Source organism: Ranitomeya imitator, chromosome 1 (genome assembly GCF_032444005.1).
Source record: "Ranitomeya imitator isolate aRanImi1 chromosome 1, aRanImi1.pri, whole genome shotgun sequence".
In the NCBI taxonomy this organism is placed as follows: Eukaryota; Metazoa; Chordata; class Amphibia; order Anura; family Dendrobatidae; genus Ranitomeya; species Ranitomeya imitator.
Window position 1 is genome coordinate 1,131,188,475 of NC_091282.1, and position 26,729 is coordinate 1,131,215,203.

The 26,729-nt window shown below is 41.8% G+C and overlaps 1 protein-coding gene across 8 annotated transcripts in view; it reads left to right on the forward strand.

The window, feature by feature from the left end:
• The window catches only part of FRYL (FRY like transcription coactivator), a 409,884-nt gene that overhangs the window by 255,628 nt on the left and 127,527 nt on the right, over positions 1 to 26,729 (forward strand). For 4 of the 8 annotated variants that reach the window (XM_069744494.1, XM_069744489.1, XM_069744490.1 and 1 more), the window contains 9 exons: positions 1,552 to 1,632; positions 1,824 to 1,992; positions 9,455 to 9,547; positions 12,839 to 12,937; positions 15,564 to 15,665; positions 18,803 to 18,847; positions 22,614 to 22,717; positions 23,313 to 23,421; positions 25,935 to 26,021. In XM_069744494.1, the coding sequence (XP_069600595.1) occupies positions 1,552 to 1,632; positions 1,824 to 1,992; positions 9,455 to 9,547; positions 12,839 to 12,937; positions 15,564 to 15,665; positions 18,803 to 18,847; positions 22,614 to 22,717; positions 23,313 to 23,421; positions 25,935 to 26,021 (889 nt within the window). The remainder of the gene's footprint in view (positions 1 to 1,551; positions 1,633 to 1,823; positions 1,993 to 9,454; positions 9,548 to 12,838; positions 12,938 to 15,563; positions 15,666 to 18,802; positions 18,848 to 22,613; positions 22,718 to 23,312; positions 23,422 to 25,934; positions 26,022 to 26,729) is intronic. The other 4 variants (XM_069744495.1, XM_069744491.1, XM_069744496.1 and 1 more) reach the window with 1 other exon arrangement.

Genomic DNA, 26,729 nt, shown 5'->3' on the forward strand with positions numbered 1-26,729 from the left:
ATAACATTGACTTAGCTATTGAAATGAACCAGTCAGCCAGCCCCCTTTATTACTATGACTGGTGACGAGATGAGTGAACCTCAACTTAAAAGTTCGGCGCTCGTACCACTAAACGTCAGAGAGAGACAAAGAATTTCCCAGCTCAAAAGTTCTGTTCCCCATTGCTTTCAATGGGGTTCAAGTTTGGGTGCAATTCTAATACCCGAGCCAAACTTTGGAATAAAGGTCAGGTCCTGTACGAGAACACGAACTTCCACGGGTCCACTCATCCCCACTGGTGACTCAGGATGCTTACTAGACCCTTGGCTTCAGATTAGGACATGTCTGCTCACCGCTGAACAAGTGTTATTCCTTGGTAACCATTACACCTGTACTATCGTTTCCTGTACTAGCCTCCTCTAAACATATGTTCTCACGTTGTAGGAAAGAAAACCTCCTTTGTCTCCCCTTATCTTATTTACTCATGTAACTGGATTTCACTGAAGAAATCCGCTCTTATCGGTTTGTGGACATATGTCTTCTGAGGACGCGTATATTCATTATTGTAGTGAGGGGCTGTACAGTCATTTATGGTGGGTTTTCTTATAAGACCTGCAAAGTCCATGTGTACTAGTGAAAAAGAGGGAACGGTAAAACATTCTTATTACTTCTAAGATGGAATAGGGCAGTCAGAACATAACCTGTCCTTTCTATCGTGGCATCCTGAGGACCATCATGTAGTCCAGCTATCTTCACATAGAATAGTTATCAGGGGTTGTCCTTGGTGGTCACGGGTGTTGTCTTCTTCTGTGCTGGTAATATTCAGTATTCACTTGTGGTCTATTGATTTAGCTGTGGATTTTACAATTAAGCATTGCATGCGGTGAAAATCCTTAGTTTCACCACACAAGAATGAGCCCCGTTGAAGTGTAAAAATCCTTAGTGTTCTTTAACTTTTGAGCAGATATATTTCGCCACATGCGGATGGAGATTGGAGAATCCACAACCCATATCCAAACTAGTTCCAGAACATTGTCTGAAGGTTTTCATCATTGGTGTTCAAAAGGCAATACATCACGTTTGTATTTGGCAAAACTTGCCCCCACGCTATATTATCAGGTTGAACTTCTGTGCTACATTAAGTAGCGGCCATTTCAATGTGTATCTGTATTCAGATCTATTCTGCCATTTGTAGTGCCACTTCTGTCATGCATTATACTGATAAAGGGCCATCAACACCTTCAAAAAGTGAAGATATTACTTCTCCATTTTCAAGGGAGGACATGGTCATGAAAAATTTTGTTACTAGAGTTTGTTTCAAGCAGTATTACTGTCCTGTAAAGCTATGACCCGATTTTGGGATCGGTGGAGTTCTGACCTCTGCAGTGCCCAAAAGATCCTGAGAATGAATGGGTCACTGCTCTACCTTTTCAGGATAAAAAAAAATGTCGCTGTTATGTTTATTTTTAATATATTCTCCCCTCCAAGCAATCCAATTAGGACTTGAGCAAATATTGGCAGAGCACTGAGCTGTATTTCTTTACTTAATCCTTTCTGTATATTTCTGTCTAGGTATTCAGGAACCAACACTGGGAACGTGCACATTATTGCAGATTTATATGCAGAAGTCATAGGCGTCCTTACACAATCCAAGTAAGAATTTCTTAGCCTTTTTATGGCATGTCAAGAAAGTTTGTTTTGTTGAATTTTATGCCATCTCTAGGGGGTTGTAAATGGCCTGGATCCCATGCGTTCACACTGCAGGGGAGAGTAGAGCATATCCGGCGGCATGGCGGTGTATTTGGATTAACTAGAGCTCCTCCTGCTTTCTTCTCATCATTTAGATTTCAGGCTGTGAGGAAGAAGTTTGTCACAGAATTAAAAGAACTGCGGCAGAAGGAACAAAGCCCACATGTGGTGCAAAGCATCATCAGCCTGATCATGGGGATGAAATTCTTCCGTGTCAAAATGTATCCGGTAGAGGATTTTGAAGCCTCTTTTCAGTTTATGCAGGTATGTAGTACGTAACTTTTATCTAAAAAGAATCATATGAACACTGGTAAAAGGAAACTTTCATATGGAAACTTTTATTTTATATAGATATTTATACTATAAGGACAAAATAGATATAATTGTAGATGTCCACGTAGCTACCGTATTTTTTTGGACACAATTTTTAATAAGAAAAAAGTGTTAAAAAGTGTGAGCGTCTTCTAGTCCGAAGGCAAGCATCCTGTGATGGAGGAGAACACTGACACCCCATCCTTCCTGGTCACAGAGAGAGCCGCTGTCTTTCCTTTTGTCTAAAGGTACCGTCACATTAAGCGACGCTGCAGCGATATAGACAACGATGCCGATCGCTGCAGCGTCGCTGTTTCGTCGCTGTTTGGTTGCTGGAGAGCTGTCACACAGACGGCTCTCCAGCAACCAACGATACCGAAGTCCCCGGGTAACCAGGGTAAACATCGGGTTACTAAGCGCAGGGCCGCGCTTAGTAACCCGATGTTTACCCTGGTTACCATTGTAAATGTAAAAAAAAAAAAAAACACTACATACTTACATTCCGGTGTCTGTCGCGTCCCCCGGCGTCAGCTTCCCGCACTGACTGTCAGCGCCGGCCGTAAAGCAGAGCGGTGACGTCACCGCTGTGCTCTGCTTTACGGCCAGCCGGCGCTGACACAGTGCAGGGAAGCTGACGTCAGGGGACGCGACAGACACCGGAATGTAAGTATGTAGTGGTTTTTTTTTTTTACATTTACAATGGTAACCAGGGTAAATATCGGGTTACTAAGCGCGGCCCTGCGCTTAGTAACCCGATGTTTACCCTGGTTACAAGTGAACACATCGCTAAATAAAGTTCTGGCCTTCTAGCTCCGACCAGCGATGTCACAGCAGGATCCTGATCGCTGCTGCGTGTCAAGCAAAACGATATCGCTATCCAGGACGCTGCAACGTCACGGATCGTTATCGTTCTAAAGTTGCTCAGTGTGAAGGTACCTTAACTCTAATCTGTGTGATTGGTGCAGAGCAGGAGAGGAAGCTGCAAGACCTTCTGCATCAGTATTTCCAGGACCTTTCAGGTCATGTGGCTGATCATATGACTTGAAAGGTGCTTGAGCTAATCAAGTGGAAGGTCCTGCAAATGCTCTGTTGCTGCAGCCTCCAAATAGGTGTATGTGTATGTCTACAATGCCTACAAGTAGTATTCAACCCCCTGCAGATTTAGCAGGTTTAATAAGATGCAAATAAGTTAGAGCCTTCAAGCTTCAAACAAGAGCAGGATTTATTAACAGATGCATAAATCTTACAAACCAAAAAGTTTTGTTGCTCAGTTAAATTTTTATAAATTTTAAACATAAAAGTGTGGGTCAATTATTATTCAACCCCTAGGTTTAATATTTTGTGGACTAACCTTTGTTTGCAATTACAGCTAATAATCATCTTTTATAAGACCTGATCAGGCCGGCACAGGTCTCTGGAGTTATCTTGGCCCACTCCTCCATGCAGATCTTCTCCAAGTTATCTAGGTTCTTTGGGTGTCTCATGTGGACTTTAATCTTGAGCTCCTTCCACAAGTTTTCAATTGGGTTAAGGTCAAGAGACTGACTAGGCCACTGCAACACATTGATTTTTCGCCTCTTGAACCAGGCCTTGGTTTTCTTGGCTGTGTGCTTTGGGTCGTTGTCTTGTTGGAAGATGAAATGACGACCCTTCTTAAGATCCTTGATGGAGGAGCGGAGGTTCTTGGCCAAAATCTCCAGGTAGGCCGTGCTATCCATCTTCCCATGGATGCGGACTAGATGGCCAGGCCCCTTGGCTGAGAAACAGCCCCACAGCATGATGCTGCCACCACCATGCTTGACTGTAGGGATGGTATTCTTGGGGTCGTATGCAGTGCCATCCAGTCTCCAAACGTCACGTGTGTGGTTGGCACCAAAGATCTCGATCTTGGATTGAGGGGTTGAATAATAAATGACCCTCTGAAAAGACTTTTCACAATTTAAAAAAAAAATAAACAAAGAAATAACATTCTTTTTTGCTGCAGTGCATTTCACACTTCCAGGCTGATCTACAGTCCAAATGTCACAATGCCAAGTTAATTCCAAATGTGTAAACCTGCTAAATCTGCAAGGGGTTGAATACTACTTGTAGGCACTGTATATGGGCATGTAGTTGAGCTGTGTATGTCTGTATGGGCATGCAGCATAGCTATGTATGTATATATATATATATATATGTGCACGCAGCAAAGTTGTGTATGTATTTGTGCCTGCAGCAGAGCGGTGTATGTATATGTGCAGGCAACAGAGCTCTGTGTGTGTGTGTGTGTATATGTGCATACAGATCAGCTGTGTGTATGTATGTGTGCATGTAGCAGAGCTGTGTGTGTATGTATTTGTGCATGCAGGAGAAGCAGAGCTGTGTTGTGTGTATAGTACACACTGCAGAGAGACACAATAGATTTATTGCCTCGCTTTTCTACCTTCTTACAATAAAATTAGTGATAATGACCCTTCCACTTAACACCACTAGGGAAGTTTTAATTAATAGGAAAAAATGTTTTTCCTATTTTCTGCGGTCTAATCCTGGGGTGCGTCTTATAGTCTGAAAAATACGGTATTTACGGAGTGGTCTATAAAGGGACAGACTTCTTGAAAAAGCTCTGCCATGTATATTTTTTTTAAGTAAGTGTGTTTATATGCATGTAATGAAGTATGAGTGTATTAATATTCTCACCTACAGCCATTCTCTCCTAGATCCAGTGCCTGTCTTCTCTTCTTAGTAACATCACTGTTCTGCTGACTATCATCAAAAAGTTAATTTATTTTAGTTCTTCAATACAAAAAGTGAAACTCATATATTATATAGCGTCATTAAAAACATAGTGATCTGTTTCAAGTGTTTTTCGTTTAATGTTGATGATTATGGCTTACAGCCAATGAAAACTCAAAAGTCATTACCTCAGTAAATTAGAATAATTAACAAAAAACACCTGCAAAGGTTTCCTAAGTATTTACAAAAGGTCTCTGAGTCTGTTTCAGTAGGCTCCACAATCATGGGGAAGACTGCTGACTTGACAGATGTCCAAAAGGCAGCCAGTGACACTCCACAAGGAGGGTGAGCCACAAAAGGTCATTGCTAAAGAAGCTGGCTGTTCACAGAGTGCTGTATCCAAGCACATTAATGGAAAGTTGAGTGGAAGGAAAAAGTGTGGTAGAAAAAGGTGCAGAAGCAACTGGGATAACCGCAGCCTTGAAATTATTAAGAAAAGGTCATTAAAAAATTTAGGGGAGATTCACAAGGAGTGGACTGCTGCTGGAGTCACTGCTTCAAGAGCCACCACACAGATGTATCCAGGACATGGGCTACAAGTGTCACATTCCTTGTGTCAAGCCACTCATGACCAATAGACAACGCCAGAAGCGTCTTACCTGGGCCAAGGAGAAAAAGAACTGGACTGTTGTCAGTGGTCCAAGGTGTTGTTTTCAGATGAAAGTCAATTTTGCATTTCATTTGTAAATCAAGGTCCCAAAGTCTGGAGGAAGAGTGGAAAGGCCACAATCCAAGCTGCTTGAGGTCTAGTGTGAAGTTTCCACAATTAGTGATGGTTTGTGAGCCATGTCATCTGTGCTATTGTAGGTCCACTGTGTTTTATCGAGACCAAAGTCAGCACAGCCGTCTACCAGGAAATTTTAGAGCACTTCATGTTTCCCTCTGCCGACAAGCTTTTTGGAGATGGAAATGTAATTCTCCAGCAGGACTTGGCACCTGTCCACACTGCCAAAAGTACCAATACCTGGTCTACAAACAACAGTATCACTGTGCTTGATTGGCAGCAAACTCGCCTGACCTTAACCCCATAGAGAATCTATGGGGTATTGTCAAGAGGAAGATGAGACACCAGACCCAACAATGCAGACGAGCTGAAGGCTGCTATCAAAGCAACCTGGGCTTCCATAACACCTCAGCAGTACCACAGGCTGATCGCCTCCATGCCACGCTGCATTGATGCAGTAATTGATGCAAAAGGAGCCCCGACCAAGTATTGAGTGTATTTCCTGAACATACATTTCAGTAGGACAACATTTCAGATTTTTAAATAATTTTTCAAGCTGGTTTTATAAAGTAATCTATTTTGCTGAGATAATGACTTTTGGGTTTTCATTGGCTGTAAGCCATAATCATCAACATTAACAGAAATAAACGCTTGAAATAGATCACTCTGTTTGTAATGACTTTATATAATATATGGGTTTCACTTTTTGTATTGAAGAACTGAAATTAACTTTTTGATAATATTCTAATTTTGGGAGAAGCACCTGTATGTTGCTGCCTTGCTCAGTGGCAATGTATTGAGTAAGGCCGGTCATGGTCTAGTCATGATGTGGCCAGGAAGTTACATGTCGCACACTTGAAGTCACATGACCGTCACTCCCAGTGCCAGAGAATCCTCAGGCTATGTGCACACGTTCAGGAATTCATGCAGAAAATTCCTGAGAATTCCGGACATTAATAAAATATAGAAAATATATTTACTTTTATTTTTCCACTAGGATTATGGTTAGAACTAGGGTTAGGGTTAGAACTAGGGTTAGGGTTAGAACTAGGGTTAGGGTTAGAACTAGGGTTAGGGTTAGAACTAGGGTAAGGGTTAGAACTAGGGTTAGGGTTAGAACTAGGGTTAGGGTTAGAACTAGGGTTAGGGTTAGAGCTAGGGTTAGGGTTAGAGCTAGGGTTAGGGTTAGAGCTAGGGTTAGGGTTAGAACTAGGGTTAGGGTTAGAGTTAGGGTTAGAGCTAGGGTTAGGGTTAGAGCTAGGGTTAGGGTTAGAGCTAGGGTTAGGGTTAGAGCTAGGGTTAGGGTTAGAGCTAGGGTTAGGGTTAGAGTTAGGGTTAGAGCTAGGGTTAGGGTTAGAGCTAGGGTTAGGGTTAGAGCTAGGGTTAGGGTTAGAGCTAGGGTTAGGGTTAGAGCTAGGGTTAGAGCTAGGGTTAGAACTAAGGTTAGAGTTGCAATTAGGGTTGCAATTAAGGTTAGGGTTGCAATTGGGGTTAGGGTTGCAATTGGGGTTGCAATTAGGGTTAGGGTTGCAATTGGGGTTAGAATTAAGCTATGTGCACACGGTGCGGATTTGGCTGTGGATCCGCAGCGAATTGGCCTCTGCGGATTCGTAGCAGTTTTCAATCACGTTTACAGTACCATGTAAACCTATGGAAAACCAAATCCGCTGTGCCCATGGTGCGGAAAATACTGCGCAGAAACGCTGCGTTGTATTTTCCGCAGCATGTCAATTCTTTGAGCGGATTCCGCAGCGTTTTACACCTGTTCCTCAATAGGAATCCGCAGGTGAAATCCGCACAAAAAACACTGGAAATCCACGGTAAATCCGCAGGTAAAACGCAGTGCATTTTACCTGTGGATTTTTCAAAAACTGTGCGGAATAATCCTCACACGAATACGCAACAAGGGCACATAGCCTTAGGGTTGGAGTTAGGGTTAGGGTTGGAAATAGGGTTAAGGTTAGGGTTAGGCTTGTGGTTAGGGTTGGGATTAGGGTTAGGGGTGTGTTGGGGTTAGGGGTGTGTTGGGGTTAGGGCTGTGATTAGGGTTATGGCTAGAGTTGGGATTAGGGTATGGGTGTGTTGGTGTTAGTGTTGGAGTTAGAATTGAGGGGTTTCCACTGTTTAGGCACATCAGGGGTCTCCAAATGCGACATGGCGCCACCATTGATTCTAGCCAATCTTGCGTTCAAAAAGTCAAATGGTGCTCCCTCCCTTCTGAGCCCCGACGTGCGCCCAAACAGTGGTTTACCCAAACAAATGGGGCATAAGCGTACTCGGGAAAAATTGCACAACAACTTTGGGGGTCTAATTTCTCCTGTTACCCTTGGGAAAATAAAAAATTGTGGGCTAAAAAATAATTTTTGAGGAAAAAAAATGATTTTTTATTTGCACGGCTCTGCGTTATAAACTTTTGTGAAGCACTTGGGGGTTCAAAGTGCTCACCACACATCTAGATAAGTTCCTTGGGGGGTCTAGTTTCCAAAGTGGGGTCACTTGTTGGGGGGTTTCTACTGTTTAGGCACATCAGAGGCTCTGCAAACGTAACATGATGCCCGCAAACCATTCCATCAAAGTCTGCATTCCAAAACGTCACTACTTCCCTTCTGAGCCCCGAGGTGCCCAAACAGTGATTCCCCCCCACATATGGGTATAAGCGTACTCAAGACAAACTGAACAACAACTTTTGGGGTCCAATTTCTGCTGTTACTCTTGTGAAAATTAAAAATTGCTGGCTAAAAAATAATTTTTGAGGAAAGAAAAATTATTTTTTATTTTCACGATTCTGCGTTATAAGCTTCTGTGAAGCACTTGGGGGTTCAAAGTGCTCATCGCACATCTAGGTTAGTTCCTTTGATCTAGTTTCCAAAATGGGGTCACTTGAGGGGGAGCTCCAAAGTTTAGGCACACTGGGGCTCTCCAAACGCGACATGGTGTCCGCTAACGATTTTAGCTAATTTTTTCATTCAAAAGTCAAATGGCGCTCCTTTCCTTCCGAGCCTTGCCGTGTGCACAAACAGTGGTTTGTGACCACATATGAGTATCGGTGTACTCAGGAGAAATTGCCCAACAAATTTTAGGATCCATTTTATCCTGTTGCCCATGTGAAAATGAAAAAATTAAGGCTAAAAATTTTTTTGGGGTAAAATAAAAAGAAAAGCACTTATAACTTCCTAGCAAAAAAATTGTTTCCAAAATTGTGCTGATGTAAAGTAGTAGACATGTGGGTAATGTTAATTATTAACTATTTTTTGTGTCACATAACTCTTTGAAAATTGCGAAATTTTTGCCAATTTTCTGATTTTTTTTCACAAATAAACGCAAAAACTATCGACCTAAATTTACCACTAACATGAAGCCCAATATGTCACGAAAAAAACGTCTCAGAATCCCTAGGATCGTTGAAGCGTTCCTGAGTTATTACCTCTTAAAGGGACACCGGTCAGAATTGCAAAAAATGGCAAGGTCATTAAGGTCAAAATGGGCTGGGTCATAAAGGGGTTAAAGTCAGCCGACCCCTCCCAACTCTCCCATGGCTAATGAGTTCTACCTAGGTGAGTAAACCTGAATGCTCTAAGACTTAACCCGGCCTTAAAGCTGTCCATAGACGTTAGATAACTGTCGGTTTCTTCTCTTGACTCCCCCATACATGAGTGCTTGGCCAAACGGTCAGATGATTTCTTCTGGCAGAAAAGTAATTCGCCACAAGACTTCCCTGAAAACAAAAAGGATCAGCCTTTTCTATGAACCGATCCTTCTCCGAGGCATATGTGGGCGGCTGATCACACCTAGTTTGTGGTGCATAATGATGTCGGTGCCAAGTAAATGTGTGTTTTTGTTTTTTAAATGGTAATAAAGCTGAATATTTACACATCTAGATTGTCACTGTAATGAATGATCCTTTTTGTGTTTGGACAGGAATGCGCACAGTACTTCTTGGAAGTGAAAGACAAGGACATAAAACATGCACTTGCTGGTCTGTTTGTAGAAATTCTCATCCCTGTGGCTGCTGTAAGTAGATCTTGTATTATGCAATGTAAGTTCTGCTCTTTTTTCTGATGCTATACAGCTGCAACATATACTGCAGCGCAGTCCAACGCCTGTGCTTCGGAAAGTGTACACTTATCAATGTGTGGGAAGAAACCAGAAAGCCTAGAGTAACCCTTGCAAACACCAGGAGAACATTCCATATAAAAGCCCAACACAAAAAATATCATTACTGTCAGTATACCGTACATAATTCAGTCAAATACAGCTTTCCCTCCTGAGCATTTTCTGTACATCTGTATCAAGATCAATGGTAGATATGATTGCGGTGTTGCTATTAGGTTCACTACAATCTCTGTAAACCTTGGAGATCCAAGGTATCTTATCACACCATGTTTGGTAGCAAGGATGATAAAGCAAGTAAACTCGCATGGTCTTTGTAAACCCTCCCTTAAACATACTTTACTGTCTAATCTTCAGTGCTCGAGTGTTGGAGCACATTATTTGCTGTCATGGGTATTGGCCCAAAAAGAATTGTACTGTCCTGTATGGGTGTGGGTGAAGTCTTGAAGTTCTGGACTCGCTTGCCTTCTGCTATTTATACATATCTGCAAGTGCATTATGTGAAAATCCTCTGTATGAGCTGAATACAACCCCCTCAGGTCATGCGGCAGGACCCCCACAACAATGGAGAAAACCTATCTCCCTCATACATGTATAGCTACTTCTCCAAATTTACTTACTGAATCCTACAAGTAAAGTTTCATTGATTTATCATTACTTTCTTTGGAAGCCGACGCACACAGAGACTATATGGTTACATGTCTACATATAATTTTAATTTGGAGAACTATAAGAAGACTACCTGTCTGTGTAATATGTAGCTGGAATACTGATTAATGCTTAATTTGATATAAGGATGAGACAGGGGCAGCACAGTGGCTCAGAGGTTAGCACTGTAGCCTTGCAGTGCTGGGGTCCTGGGTTCTAATCCCATCTTGGACAACATCTGCAAGGAGTTTGTATGTTCTCCCTGTGTTTGCGTGTGAGGGGGACCGCGCCAGGAGCAGGTGAGTATGACTGGGTGCAGTGCATGATATTCACCTGCTTCCCGTTCCACCGTCGGTGCCGCTGCGTCTTCCCCGTCCTCTGCACTGACGCTCAGGTCAGAGGGCACGATGACGCGATTGGTGCACGCCGCCCTCTGCCTGAACAGTCAGCGCGGAGGATGGGCGGCGCTGGAACGGGGAGCAGGTGAATATAGCAAATGCCGGGGGCCTGAGAGGTGAGTATGTAATTTTTTATTTTTTTAATCGCAGCAACAGCATATGGGGCAAATATCTGTATGAAGCATCTTATGGGGCCATGTGCAACATTATATGGGGCAAATATCTGTATGGAGCATCTTATTGGGCCATGTGCAGCATTATATGGGGCAAATATCTGTATGGAGCATCTTATGTGGCCATGTGCAGCATTATATGGGGCAAATATCTGTATGGAGCATCTTATGGGGCCATAATCCGCATTTGTGGAGCATTATACGGGGCAAATGTGTCTATGGAGCATCTTATGGGGCCATGTGCAGCATTATATGGGGCAAATATCTGTATGGGGCCATGTGCAGCATTATATGGGGCAAATATCTGTATGGGGCCATGTACAGCATTATATGGGGCAAATATCTCTATGGAGCATCTTATGGGGCCATGTGCAGCATTATATGGGGCAAATATCTGTATGCAACATCTTATGGGGCCATAATCCGCATTTGTGGAGCATTATACGGGGCAAATGTGTCTATGGAGCATCTTATGGGGCCATAATCAGCATTTGTTCAGCATTGTATGGGGCAAATGTCTGTATGGAGCATCTTATGGGGTCATAATCAACATTTGTGCAGCATTATATGGGGCATATTTTAATATGGAGCATCTTATGGAGCCCATCATAAACTGTATGGAGCATTATATGGGGCTCCTGATTCAATATGGATATTCAAAAACACTTAACCTACTGATGTCTAAATTAATTTTACTTTTATTGATATCTATTTTTATTTCTAAAATTTACCGGTAGCTGCTGCATTTTCCACCCTAGGCTTATACTCGAGTCATTAAGTTTTTACCCAGTTTTTCGTGGCAAAATTAAGGGGGTCGACTTATACTCTGGTCGGCTTATACTCGAGTATATACGGTGTATGTATATGTGTAGAGATATATATATCTCATTATATATATATATATATATATATATATATATATATATATATATATATATATATATATATATATATATATATATATACATATACATTCAAAAATGCAAGTAAACAACTTTGCTTCAAGCATGTGATGCTCTTTCAAACTCACCTGTGGCAAGTAACAGGTGTGGGCAATATAAAAATCACACCTGAAACCAAATAAAAAGGGAAGAAGTTCACACAATATTTCCATTGTGTCTTTTTGTGTGCCACACTGAGCCTGGAGAAGAGAACTGTCTGAGGACTTTAGGTACAAAATTTATTGAAAAAATATCAGCAATCTCAAGATTACATGTGCCTCTCCAGAGATCTAAATGTCCCTTTGTCAATGGAACGCTACATAATTAAGAAGCCACTTCTGACACAGGGACATGACAAAGCTAGACTATAGTTTGCCAAAATGTACGTAAGAAAAAATCCTTCTGGGAAAAGCATCTTGTTCACAGATAATACCAAGAAAGAGGTTTTTGGTAAAGTACATCATTCTACTGTTTACTGAAAACAGAATGAGGCCTACAAAGAAAAGAGCACAGTACCTACAGTCAAATATAGTGGAGGTTCAAAGATGTTTTGAGGTTGTTTTGCTGCCTCTGGCACTGGGTGCCTTGACTGTGTACAGTGCATCATAAAATCTTGACGATTACCAAAAAATTGGGGGTTGGAATGTATTGCCCAGTGTCAGAAAGCTGGGTTTGCATCCTAGGTCATGGGTCTCCCAGCAGGACAATGACCCCAAACATACTTCAAGAAGCACCCAGAAATGGTTGGAAACAAAGCGCTGGAGAGTTCTGAAGTAGACTGAAATGAGTCCAGCTCTAAATCCCATTGAACACCTGTGGAGAGATCTTAAAATTTCTGTTAGGAGAAGGCACCCTTCAAATATGAGAGACCTGGAGCAGTTTGCAGAAGAAGAGTGGTCCAAAATTCCAGTTGAGAGGTGTAAGAAGCTTATTGATGGTTATAGGAAGCGACTGATTGTAGTTATATATTCTCTCTTACTAATTTGATTATTTTTTTATGTTCATTCATATGATGTGCCTTTGTCTTCCTAGGCTGTAAAAAACGAAGTAAATGTGCCATGTTTAAAAAATTTTGTGGAGATGCTTTACCAGAACACATTTGATTTGAGCTCAAGAAAGAAACATTCCCTGGTGAGATATTTTAATAAACTTAAGTGGATGTCTTTGATTTCCAAGTAGCTGTTTTCACAGTTTGCCTGTCCATCAAATGTTGGCCTTGGGGCTGCACAGTTTTCCTATGTGATCTCCATTGTCTGTCGCTGTGGAGGTAAAAAAAAAACAAATATGCCATTGTGGAAATATATGGTATATGCTTAATGAAATTTGCAAAAGCTCTTTCACTATCCCAATGTTATGCAAGAAGCCTCATGAAGCAGACTACCCACGTGCATAAAAAATGCCAGACTAAAAAAAAAAAAAGGTTACATGTACTAATTTCCACACCTATGCCCAGGCTAGGTGGACATGAAACATGTAAGGAATAGAATATGCAAACGTAATGCACCAGAAAGCGTGAGAAAGCAGCAGTGCCTTCCTGTTTGTGGAATAGATGAATGACACTAGGAAGGTTCCCTGCATAGTTTGGACTCATCTGTCATGGAGGATGATAGATTTGAAACGCGTAGGTAACTTTTTATCAGCACATGGCAAGTGACGTCACATTTGCATGAAGTGACAGTCTTTTTATGCAGAGTGTTCTAGTAAACGCCGCTGGCCGGGGCGCTATACTACGGACTTCTGGATTTGATCTGTTCCACACTTTGACAATCTAAGAATTAGAAATACTATCTATGTCCACCGAGCTTGTGCATAGGTTTGCAAATTACCGCATGCAACCTTTTTTATTGCACTGTCAAAATAGATAAAAGTGCAAAAGATGTGTCCTCCTTATAAAAAATTTTTTTGATAAAATAACATGACCACAAATATCACTACAACCAGACCTCAGCGCTAATAGAAATCTGATAAGGTAAATTAAGTAATTAGGTCATGATATAGTGTGCACCAGGACTTCCTCTTTATTCAGGGTTATTTATTTTTTATGGATTTGTAGCCTATCAAAATATCAAACCGCACCGTTTGAGGTATAAAATGGAAAGCTGAGCTGTTTATAAATTGGGTTTTGGGTATGGGTCCATTGACCTCCTCTATGCACAGTATACCAGGTGACGTGGACACATGTGCACAGTATATTGGGCAACGAGAACCCATGCACTCAGTACACTGGGTGACAAGGCCGCATGCACACAGTAAACCGGGCGACAAGGGCACATGCACTCAGTACACCGGGCGACAAGGGCGCATGCACTCAGTACAATGGGCGACAAGGGCACATGCACTCAGTACACCAGGCGACGAGGGCGCGTGCGCTTTGTACATCGGGCGATGAGGGCGCTTGCGCTTTGTACACCGGGCGATGAGGGCGCTTGCACTCAGTACACAGGGCTGCGAGGTCACATGCACTCAGTACACCAGACGAGGGTGCATGCGCTCAGTACACCGGAGCGATGAGGGCGCATGCGTTCAGTACATCAGGCGATGGGGGCACTTGCGCACAGTATACTATTGCATGCACTGTAGAGATAAATTGTATTGCTATTAGAAATGTGCAAATCCATTCACAGGACTCTGGTCCATTGATCATTTCGCAGTCCTTGACTGCCCAGCGGTTCCACAACTGATGTGGCCCCTGGACCAGATCTGTGCAAATTTTTTCGCTCATTTTTAATTGCTATCCTTCCAAAAGTAAAAATGGTATTAGAATAAACTAGTAACTCTCACGTGCTATGGTTGCTGATTATACTTGTATTGTACTGAAAATGAAGATAGCCCTTACATACATGAATAACACTAATTCGCTTGATACTAATCAATCACTTGGGTAATGAAAGTATATTGTGTACCCAGTCATCATCCGTATCCTAAATAACAGAGACGTACACACAATAATCAATGCTGTCATGACATCTATGCCAAGAAAAACAAAGTCACAATACATTCAAGACTTGTGGGGGTATGTTTGCACAGTTTTTGAGGCAGAAAATTCCAAAATGTTTTTCAAGAGAAATCCTTGTCTGGTAGCCGTGCAGTTTTTGAGGCAATGTCTGCTGTAATTTCCTGACTATGGGATGCACCCCACGTTTAGACAGCAGAAATGAGGAACTTCCCTGGCGGTGTAAAGTAGAGGGGTCATTATCACTATTTTTTGCAGTCGGTTAGTTGAGGGAGGTGATAGATTTTAATGTTGGTGCTTCTCTTCAGTTTGTATATTATGCACACACAGCTCTGCTACATTTACATACACACAGCTCTGCGGCATACGCACATGTAGACACACACATCTCTGCTACATGGACATTTATAGACACACACAGCTCTAATTCTGGAGCTAGTCAGGTGGAAGGTCCTTTATCTTCTCAGGAATGCAGGTTCCAGTAGCTTTCTCTCCTGCCCTGCACCAACCACCTAGATCAGTGTGGGGCATGAGTCGAGAGATCAGTTCTCTCAGTAATCGGATTTGGTGCTGTGTCAGCGTTCTCCTTTCAAAACCTCATCTGAAAAAAAAAAAAATTAAAAACTCGCTGTATGAATAGTAGTGTTGGGTTTCCATTGACATGACTAGGAAGATTATAGTATCTGAAATGTTTTTGTTTTTTTTTGTTTTTTTCTAATCGCTTCTACTACAAAATCTACATGAAGAAAGTCCGTATGAATGTATCCTAAAGAACTCTGACCCTGCTGATTTCTTTTTTTCCAGGCATTATATCCCCTGATCACCTGCTTGTTGTGTGTCAGCCAGAAGCAGTTTTTCCTCAATAATTGGCACATCTTCTTACAGAACTGTCTGTCCCATCTGAAGGTAGGTGCCCGTCCACCATCGGTGATGAGGACACTGCAGTTGTGATTGAACAAAGATCGGTTTATTACCCTAAGATTCCTCTTTGTTTTATTCTGACTTTCTTTGCTCATCTTTGGAACTAATCAATCAATTCCATTGTCATGTCAAACTTTTCCTGATTGATTCCTGGTATTTACTGCTTCTTTCTTCCTGTTGGGGTGGACCTGACTTTCTTCGTAGTGCCGGTTGACCTAAATGTATGGCTCTTCCTATTACTGTGTTGACCACAGTCCTCTTGAATGTTGTATGACATATCTTACCATATATTCCTCTGACACTCTTGCTTTCTACTCGTAATAATGTAGATTTAATGAACTCGGAGAAGGACTCTGCACCTGATCATTAGCTGCATGTCTGATACATGGCCGGCTCATATATTTCCTTCCTGTGTTTTTCCTTCACTGCTTATCATTCCGTTCACACTGAATTGATTTTTTTTTTTCATTCCCACGTCTCATCCTTATATCTGAAATACGCTGCTTTTTTTTTTTCTTAAGGCAAATTTGCATTTACTTTGCCGTTTGTGCTAATAGTAATTTCACTTATCGCTTGCTGTAGTCCCTCTATGAAGTCTGAGAAAAATCATACTTTCAATATTACAACTAGTGTAATGTTTATATGCGAGTGAAAAAAAATTTGTAAGGCATGTGACCCTGAACATTAGTTTTAATACATATTAAATAATGATTTATGTAATCCTATAGCTTTTTCGTCTCTTAGATCATAGCAATGGTAAGCCTCTAATAAGAACCTAAGGACTCATGCACACAGCCGTATCATGGATGACTGTTGTACAGACCTATAAAGCAGTGTCTGCACAAATGTGTCCGGTCCATGAAAGAGGGAATACTGGTGACATGTTCCATCACGTGGTATTCTCCCCAGAAGCTTGGCTTGTAAGGCAGAAAACTGGCAACAAATGTTGGCACAAGGACTGACAACTTTGCCATGTGCATGATGACTTAATGATGAGGTGTGTATGTGCTCTAGCACTGGCGCTGGAGGAACATGCTGTTGCTCCATGTATTCAATATATATTGCACCTAAATATCGGTTGTCCTAAGTGGCTCTTACCGTGAGCGTATTTTCTTTGTATACCACAGCCCCACTGTAATATTGGGATTACCCCATATTGTGAGAGATCAGATGTAGGCCTCTTGTATATGACTGTATTTGGGGCCTACAAGTCCATGCTCACGGTCAGCATGCACATAAGGAGAAATAGATAAGGAAAGTGCGAATACTGCAGTCGTTAAATATGGTGAGTTGAGGTTTACCAATAAGTTAAAGGTCCCATAGTCCCTCAAAGCACCACAAATTCTCTTTAGAGCCCTATTCCTGCATCTTTAGAATGTTTTTGCTGCCCCATGTGCCTAAGAAACTTATAACAGTGTGGCTTTTTGTCTGTAGATGACCTTGGACTAGTTAGAAAGTGCATCTCTTCCCTAGGACTAGTCCAGGGTCAGCTACTGCGCTTATGCTCCCTTAGAGGAGAATGATGTTCTCACCACTGGTCGGCCGAGCAGGACTCCTCACCACAATGTTCCTGGCGCATGCACAGAGGGGTGCAGTGATGGCGAGTCCTGCTCTGCTGAGCAGTGGCGAGGACCTCAGTCCCTTCCGAGGGGGAGTGAGTACAGAATCTGATGCTGGACTAGTCTCTGAAGCAGCGCCCACCGGACCAGTGATGCGGAATTAGCGAAAGGCACTAGTGTTGGCACATCGACAAACGTTCATCTGAGACAGCAAAGACCTTACTAGATTACGGGAATGGAGCTCTGTAGTCTATTGCAGAAACTGACCAGTAAGCTTTAAAGGGAACCCCGTTTTTTCAGATTGAGATAAAAATACTGTTAAATAGGGCCTGCGCTGTGCGTTACAATAGTGTATGTAGTGTACCCTGATTCCTCACCTATGCTGCGAAATACATTACCAAAGTTGCCGTTTTCGCCTGTCAGTCAGGCTGGTCAGGTCGGGTGGGCGTGGTGACATCGCTGTTTCTTCCCCAGCTTTCCGTTGGTGGCGTAGTGGTGTGCGCATGTCCAAGTGCCGAATCCACTGCGCGCAGGTGAAGAAAAAGCGCGCGATCTGCGCTATTACCCTTGTCATCGGTGGGGGCGGCCATCTTCCTGAGGCCGCGCGTGCGCAGATGGAGTGCTCTGCTGCATGGGGCTTCAGGAAAATGGCTGCGGGATGCCGCGCGTGCGCAGATGGAGATCTTTCTTCACCTCCGCGCAATGGATTCGGCACTTGGACATGCGCACACCACTACGCCACCAACGGAAAGCTGGGGAAGAAACAGCGATGTCACCACGCCCACCTGACCTGCCTGATTGACAGGCGAAAACGGCGACTTTGGTAATGTATTTCGCAGCATAGGTGGGGAATCAGGGTACACTACATACACTATTGTAACGCACAGCGCAGGCCCTATTTAACAGTATTTATATCTCAATCTGAAAAAACGGGGTGACAGGTTCCCTTAAACATTTAGATTTTGCTTTATTGCGAGCTACAGTTAAAGGCATTGTTCCAGAAAAGACATTAATCACTTAATGTGGGATTGATAGGTGTCCCACCATTGGGACCCCCACTTATCACTAGAAGAGTGTTGCATTAATGTTTACTGCTAGGGAAACTGTTTTAATCAGTAGAATCAACCATTCTAAGCCATCTGTATAGGTTTCCATGTCATAGGAAGCTGAATACAGTGATACATGGATATCTGTGATCCAATGTCTTGTTCCAGAGAAATCCCAATTTTTTCTTATATATAAAAGAGCTGTTCAGGACTATGGGCCGGACTCTGATCTGCATGAGAATCTACCCTCAGAGATTATTTTATTTAAAGGGAGAATTCCTTGTATAAGTTCCTTTTTAAAGGTGTTGTTCAATCAATAAAAATCATATTCATTGTATAGATGACAAAACTTGGGGAAAAAGATTCCTGGGATAACCCCTCTAATACATAGAGACGATAGCTTCATTCTCCTCCCGGCTTCTTTTAGTTTTGTGCTGTTCGTGTTGTGCTTTTTCATCTAACATGCATGTGGCTCCATTCTCATGTTTGTTTTGCTGTCTCACGTTGCTTTATTTAGATGCCATCTAACAACAGTATCAGAAAGCAAATAGAAACTCTTCAGGTGAGTTCATGTCTGCCCCATGGAGCGGTATATCGGTGGACAAGAGAGCAGGAGACCTTCAGTAGGGTCTTCTGTCCAAGCCTCATCTTCTTCTGCTGGAATTTTAGGACATGGTTTAGACAAGGAAACAAATCAATAAAGGATGTCTACTCCATTGCAGCCATTTTTTATAGGACCAGTTTCTGTAAAATGAAAAATAAACCAACTTTGTAAATGGTCTTTTTGAATTGTTCCAACCAGTTTGTGCTTACTGCTCCTATGCAAATCTGTGTCGTCTTGGTAACAGACTACCATGAAACCTTCTGTAGTCTGATCCTGGAGTCAGCCTTCCCTTTATACTTAGCTCTTTACTAATAAACCTGTAGAATGTAGGGGACAAAGAAAGCAGTAACTGATGGCTGCAGGGCCAGATTTGTTGGATCTTAACAATGAAGCTGTGTACAAGAAACCTTAGAATATTTCTAATAAATGACTTTTTTTCCCGAGTTGCCATATTTTTCATTTTAGATTAATCAGGTAAAGGAAAAAAATGGCTACAAATGGTGCGTGTAATTTTCAGAATGCAATGCTGACATTTAATTTTTATGGCTTTCTGGGATCTTCAGTTTTCATCTTTTCTCTTGAGATCTTTTTAAAGCTGATTGAACAGAATGATAATCCATAGATATAAAAAGACAAGTGCTTTCTAAACCATATTCCTTTCTAGGATTTTTTTCGGGCAGTGTGGGAGTCCAGTATGTTCTGGCCATGTTCTTCTTAGCTCGTGGCTGTGCATGTCATATCGACAAGGGTAGCGCCTCACCAGAGGCGTAATGACGGATACTGATAGATGACGTATACATTTCACCTATAGGGTGCTAGGAGTGACCCAGGCTGGAAATAGGAAAATGAGGATCCAACATGGAATCAGTGTGGCTGTGATCTTCCCTCATACTGGAGAAATAATTGCTCTAAAAATCCTAAGCAATCTGTCACCGCCCTGGCATTTCTAAAGAAGTTCTGATTATTAGTGCAGTTTATATAATGCTATGATAGGACGCATTTGCATTCAGCATTTTAATTGCAGTTTACCCTTACTTCTTGTTTAACTAAAGCTAGAACAGATCTCTCCATTGTACGTCAAGAAAACTACCAACGCTTCATTGCCCAACTTCCAAAGCTGAATACTTAGGATTAGTAGAGTGAAATTCCACCTTTGATCATAATTTTCCACTTGAAATATAAGTAAAAAGTTCAGTAATTTTGTATACTTTTTGCTTTACTTTGTTTTTTTTCCATGTTATTTTATGTTGTCTTCTCCACTCATGTGCATCTAGGTGTGTCCATGCTCAACGCTTCTTAAATTGCATTAAAGGGGTTGTCCAGTGGGTACAAGTTATCACCTGATCAGAAAATAGGCGATAACCTGCCGATCCGTGGATGTCCTACTGTTGGGACCCGCAGTAATCGGCAGATCGGGGAGTGTTTATCCCCGACAGTGAACATTTATCTGCATTACATAATGGCACAGGAGATTCCTGACCGCAGCTCCATTCCCACTCTCTGGGGCTGTCAGGAAGTCACATTGCAGCGCTTGGCATAGCCATAGGGAATGATTGGCGCTCCATCCGAACAGGGAGAAAAGGTCCCCTATCTGACAACCGTGGCGGCCTGTTTATCACCAAGTTACCACATGTGGATGGCTGACAACTTGTTTTCACAAGACAACCTTTTTAAATTAGACAATTTGTCCTAATTCCATATATTATGTTTTTTCTGTTAAGCATCTCGGGCCGTACATGTCGGGAAATGCTGGATCAGAGAGAATTTATGCCAGGACACATGTAACCACTGTCAATACAATTTCATTTTGTTGTGTGATTCAGAGATGGTGTAAGGTGTCATTCCTACTTTTATTTTCCCCAAACACATTTTTACCTCAATGAAGTTGTATCCAATAATTAAAGTATGGTGATGTGTCCTATTACATATGTACCATATGCATGGGGAGCGGGACTGCTGACTGTTTCCATCACATATGTACCACTTGTACGTGTGTAGCGGGCCTGATGACTGGTTCCATCACATATGTACCACATGTATGGGGAGCAGGAGTGCTGACTGGTTCCATCACATATGTACAGTACCACTTACGTGTGTAGCGGGCCTGATGACTGGTTCCATCACATATGTACCACATGCGTGGAGAGCGGGCCTGCTGACTGGTTCCATCACATATGTACCACATGCATGGGGAGTGGGACAGCTGACTGGTTCCATCACATATGTTCCACGTGCGTGGGGAGCGAGTCTGTTGACTGGTTCCATCATATATGTTCCACATGCATGGGGAGCGGGCCTGCCGACTGGTTCCATCATATATGTACTGCATGTGTGCGGAGCTGGCATGCCGACTGGTTCCATCATATATGTATCGCATGCGTGCGGAGCGGGCCTGCCGACTGGTTCCATCACATATATTCCACATGCATGGGGAGCGGGACTGCTGACTGGTTCCATCACATATGTACCACATGCATGGGGAGCGGGACTGCTGACTGGTTCCATCACATATGTTCCACATGTGTGGGGAGAGAATCTGTTGACTGGTTCCATCATATATGTACCGCATGCGTGCGGAGCAGGCCGGCTGACTGGTTCCATCACATATGTACCATATACGTGGGGAACGGGACTGCTAACTGGTTCCATCACATTTGTATCACATGCGTGGGGAGCAGGAATGCTGACTGGTTCCATCACATATGTACTACATGCGTAGAGAGCGGGCCTGCTGGCTGGTTCCATCATATATATACCATATACGTGGGGAGCGGGCTGGCTGACCGGTGCCATTACCTGTATATCACATGCGTGGGCAGCGGGCCGGCTGACCGGTATTACTGTATAATCTCACCACTCATACACTTTTCTCTGTATATATTCTGGATCTCACAAGCTGTGGCTTATTACCTTATAAATGAACCAGTGTTGAATGCTTATATACAGGTAATATCTCGTATTAATAATCCTCTGTAAACAGCTTCTCTATCTTTTCTGGTTTGAAGTCTGGTAATTTCATTGTGTAATTTCTATTCTTGGTGGCATATATTCATGTTCTGTGTGTATTTATTTCTACTTTTAAAGGACTCTGCCAGCACCTTATTACACATGGAAGTAGTGGTATAGCGGTGTAGGCACTTATCCTCTCAATAAAAATTATTCCTTTTTTTTTTTTTTTCTTTGTAGAATTTCTATCTACCTACTAGTCATGAGAAAAGGGAAAGTCGCTACCCACTTCCATGTATATAACAGGTTCCTTTTAGGCTTCTCGGTTAGGAGAATCCCCTTGGAGGGAACATTGAACTCCCAGTATAGCTCTTATACCTAGCTGGGACACAGTTGGTACACCCGCCACACAGTGATATTTGTCATATTTGCTATTCGCGCTGATAACCTGCTCTTACTATAAGCCTATACTGGCTGTATCAGGATTGTGGTCCGCAAGCTAGAGATTGGGTATCTCCAGTCACAGCAGTATGCCCCCTCACAGCATCAGTGCTACACGAATATTAACATCCCTTGTTCCCAGCACATGCCAGGTATTCCACTTTTTGAGGTCAATTTGAGCTTTGATACTACTTAATTCTTACCCAAAGTATCCTGCCTTAACATGCCTTTATTCGTACTATATATATTGAACAGTGTGCTATTAATGAAATGTCCATTGAGTATTTTTTTACACTTTGGCGCCACAGACCATTTATCTTACTTTTCTTTCTTTCAGAATAAGGACCCTAAAATGTCTCGAGTTGCACTGGAATCTCTGTATAGATTATTGTGGGTTTATGTTATTAGGATAAAATGTGAAAGCAACACTGTAACACAAAGGTGAGTGACCACGGCCCATGGCGTAGGAGTGCGGCCGGTAGTTTATATGTGGCATTGGGCAGCGGGGTACCCGCAGCAGCTGAATTTTAGATTGTGGTTGTTTTAGGATTTAAAGGATTGGGGCAAAGATGGCAAGAAAGAAAGTAGGTGGGAACATGCACATAAGTGATGCACCAAGCTCCTGTGCTTAGTTTGAACAGTCATTCTGTGCTGACAATCCCTTTAATGCTGTCCTCGCTGCCAGGGGTGTAATCACTTCTAGAAATAATCCTAATTAGTATCAGTATGTGGCTGCCACTAAAATCATCTGCATTGTTAAGCACAGAAGGAAAACCTCGAGTCTCAGAGCAATGTATGTGTAATGAAGCACTATTTGGAAGCCCTGCTGTATTATTAGTTTCCTCTTTATACCTTTTTTGTATATTTTTCTTGTGTTCACATTGCATTTATTTTAATTCGTCTTATTGTTGTAGTAATTTCTACCTTTCACCCATCGATGCCAGAGAGAATATATGTAAAACATAGCATATATGTAATATAAGATATTAATGTAAAGTTTGGCCAGATAATTTATTCATGATTATTCTTTTTCCAGCCGCCTTATGAGCATCGTATCCGCACTTTTCCCCAAAGGCTCCCGTAGTGTAGTGCCCCGCGATACACCTCTTAATATATTTGTCAAGATCATTCAGTTCATTGCTCAGGTAAGTTGGTGAGAAGGTAGTGTGGTCGTACTGCGGGGATGGGGCACTTCTGCCAAGTTTGCCACCCTCAATTAGTTAATTTATTACAGCAGTATTCCGTGTGATCCTTTCCAAAGCAGGATTTTTTTTAAAGGGGTTATTTGGGGGTGGGGTTTGATCATATTATTATAAGGCTGATCTGTTTCAGCTTATCACTGACTGTAGCTGTTTACCGCTGCAGCCAGTGATTAGATGCAGTGGTGATATATCTCTGTGCCTGGATGTCATCTTTGCAGAAGGATGTATTAAATGGCAAGAGACCAGCCAGCATGGAACAAGAGCATCAGAATGAGAGTTTATCCAAACATATAAACCCAGATTTGAGCATTTTGTAATGAATAAAAATATATACTCCCTAGACAGCCCCATAAACGAGCATGTAAAAATGAGATTATTGTTACGATGTTGAAAAGCATTAATAAAAAAAAAAAAAAATATTCGAGGCCAAGTATGAGACAAATATAACCATGTCACTGATGAGACTGCTCCATCCTTAGAAAAGGTGGGGTCCTAACCTGGCAGCCATCATTAATATATATATATATATATATATATATATATATATATATATATATATATATATATATATATATATATATATATATATATATATATATACTGTATATGTACTACCATTCCAAATTTTAGGGTCACTTAAAAATGTCCTTATTTTTTAAAGAAAAGCACTTTTTTCCAATGAAACGAACATTAAATGATTCACAAATACACTCTATACATTCTTAATGTGGTAAATGACAATTCTAGCTGCAAATGTCTGGTTTGTAATGCAATATCTTCATAGGTGTACAGAGGCCCATTTCCAACAACCATCACTCCAGTGTTCTTATGGTACTTTGTTTTGCTAACCGTATAAGAAGGCTAATGGATGGTTAGAATACCCTTGAAAACCCTTGTGCAAGTATGTTAGCACAGCTGAAAACAGCTTGGCTGATTAGAGAGCCTATAAACCTGACCTTCCTTTGAGCTAGTTGAAAATCTGAAGCATTACATTTGTTGGTTCCATTAAACTCTCAAAATCGCCAGAAAAAAAAGAACTTTCATGTGAAACTCTACAGACTATTCTTGTTCTTAGAAATGAGGGCTATTTCATGTGAGAAATTGCCAAGAAACTGAAGATTTCCTACAACGGTGTGTACTATTCCCTTCAGAGGAGAGCACAAACAGGCTCTAACCAGAAGAGAAATAGAAGTGGGAGGGCCCGCTGCACAAATGAGCAACAAGACAAGTACAATTAGAGCCTGTAGTTTGAGAAATCGACGCCTCACAGGTCCTCAACTGGCAGCTTCATTAAATAGTTTACGCAAAACACCAGTGTCAACATCTACAGTGAAGAGGTGACTCTGGGATGCTGGTCTTCAGGGCAGAGTGGCAAAGAAAAAGCCTTATCTGAGACTGGCTAATAAAAGGAAAAGATTAATATGGGCAAAAGAACACAAACATTGGACAGAGGAAGATTGGAAAAAAGTGTTATGGACAGTTGAATCCAAGTTTGAGGTGCTTGGATCACACAGAAGAACATTTGTGAGACGCAGAACAACTGAAAAGATGCTGGAAGAGTGCCTGACGCCATCTGTCAAGCATGGTGGAGGTAATGTGATGGTCTGGGGTTGCTTTGGTGCTGGTAAAGTGTGAGATTTGTACAAGGTAAAAGGGATATTGAATAAAGAAGGCTATCACTCCATTTTGCATCGCCATGCCATACCATGTGGACAGCGCTTGATTGGAGCCATTTTCATCCTACAACAGGACAATGACCCAAAGCACACCTCCAAATTATGCAAGAAGTATTTAGGGAAGAAGCAGGCAGCTGGTATTCTATCTGTAATGAAGTGGCCAGCGCAGTCACCAGATCTCAACCCCATTGAGCTGTTGTGGGAGCAGCGTGACCGTATGGTACCCAAAAAGTGCCCATCAAGCCAAACCAACTTGTGGGAGGGGCTTCTGGAAGCATGGGGTGAAATTTCTCCAGATTACCTCAGCAAATTAACTGCTAGAATACCTAAGGTCTGCAATGCTGTAATTGCTGCAAAGGGAGCATTCTCTGACGAAAGCAAAGTTTGAAGGAGAAAATTATTATTTCAAATAAAAGGTTTTTTTTTCTAACCTTGTCAATGTCTGGACTAGATTTTCAATTAATTTGCCAACTCATTTGATTAATAAAAGTATGAGTTTTCATGGAAAACACAAAATTGTCTGGGTGACTCTAAACTTTGGAACCTTAGTGTATATAACATTTTTTTTAATTATTTTTATGCAAAAATCATTTTTCCATTTTTTTTAATGTAATTTACATAATTAATATTGTATTTAATTAGTTGATAATGATCAATGATGTGTGTGTAAAAAAAAAAAAAAATATATATATATATATGTATGTATATCTTGTTGATTTGCATGTAAATTATTTTTTTCATTTATTTGATGTAATTCATATCTGTTAATTTTTTTTATAGGAACGCTTAGATTTTGCAATGAAAGAAATAATATTTGACCTCCTGAGTGTTGGAAAATCATCTAAAACATTTACGATCAACCCAGAGGTAAAGACAAGTGAGGCTTGTGTACTCCATATAATCCTGCTACAGTACACGTCAGCTGCAAGTGCCCAGAGACATTAGACTTTAGTGGGAAAAAATGAGTAAAACTTAAAGGGGTTGTCCAGCCTTAAACTACAAATCTACAGTCACGGTATGTGACTGCAGACTTGAGAATCTTCACATCATGCACACTGTGTGCTGTGAGGATTCTCCAGTGTCTGCGCCAGGAGCGTGCAAGTTAGTGACCTGCATACTTCCTGCCACATTTTGACTAGACTTGCCCAGTACACTTGCATTGAGAGAGGCTACGCATATCTGGTCATCCCGTAACCGCATGTATGCAAATCACATCCCTGCGGCCACGTGCCCGGTAACGGCACTAGAGAATTCACGCATCGCGCATTGGTGTAATTTGAGGATTCTCAAGTCTGCTGTCATATAGAGTGGCTGCAGACTCGTACCATAAGGCTCGACAGCCCCTTTAAGAAAGAAAAATTGTATCAGGCGTCTGATTACAGATAACTGTCATCTAAAATAACGTTGACCTTGTTTTCATTTATGGGGCGGAGAAGATCTTACAAGCAGATCAGATTTTTTATCAACAAACGATCTTTCATTGAAAGAATATTCCCTGAAGGTTGACCCTCTCTATTCATTCTCCATTGGGCTGCTTGATAAAGCCAAGTTCAACCCTTGGTAGCTCCATAGGGA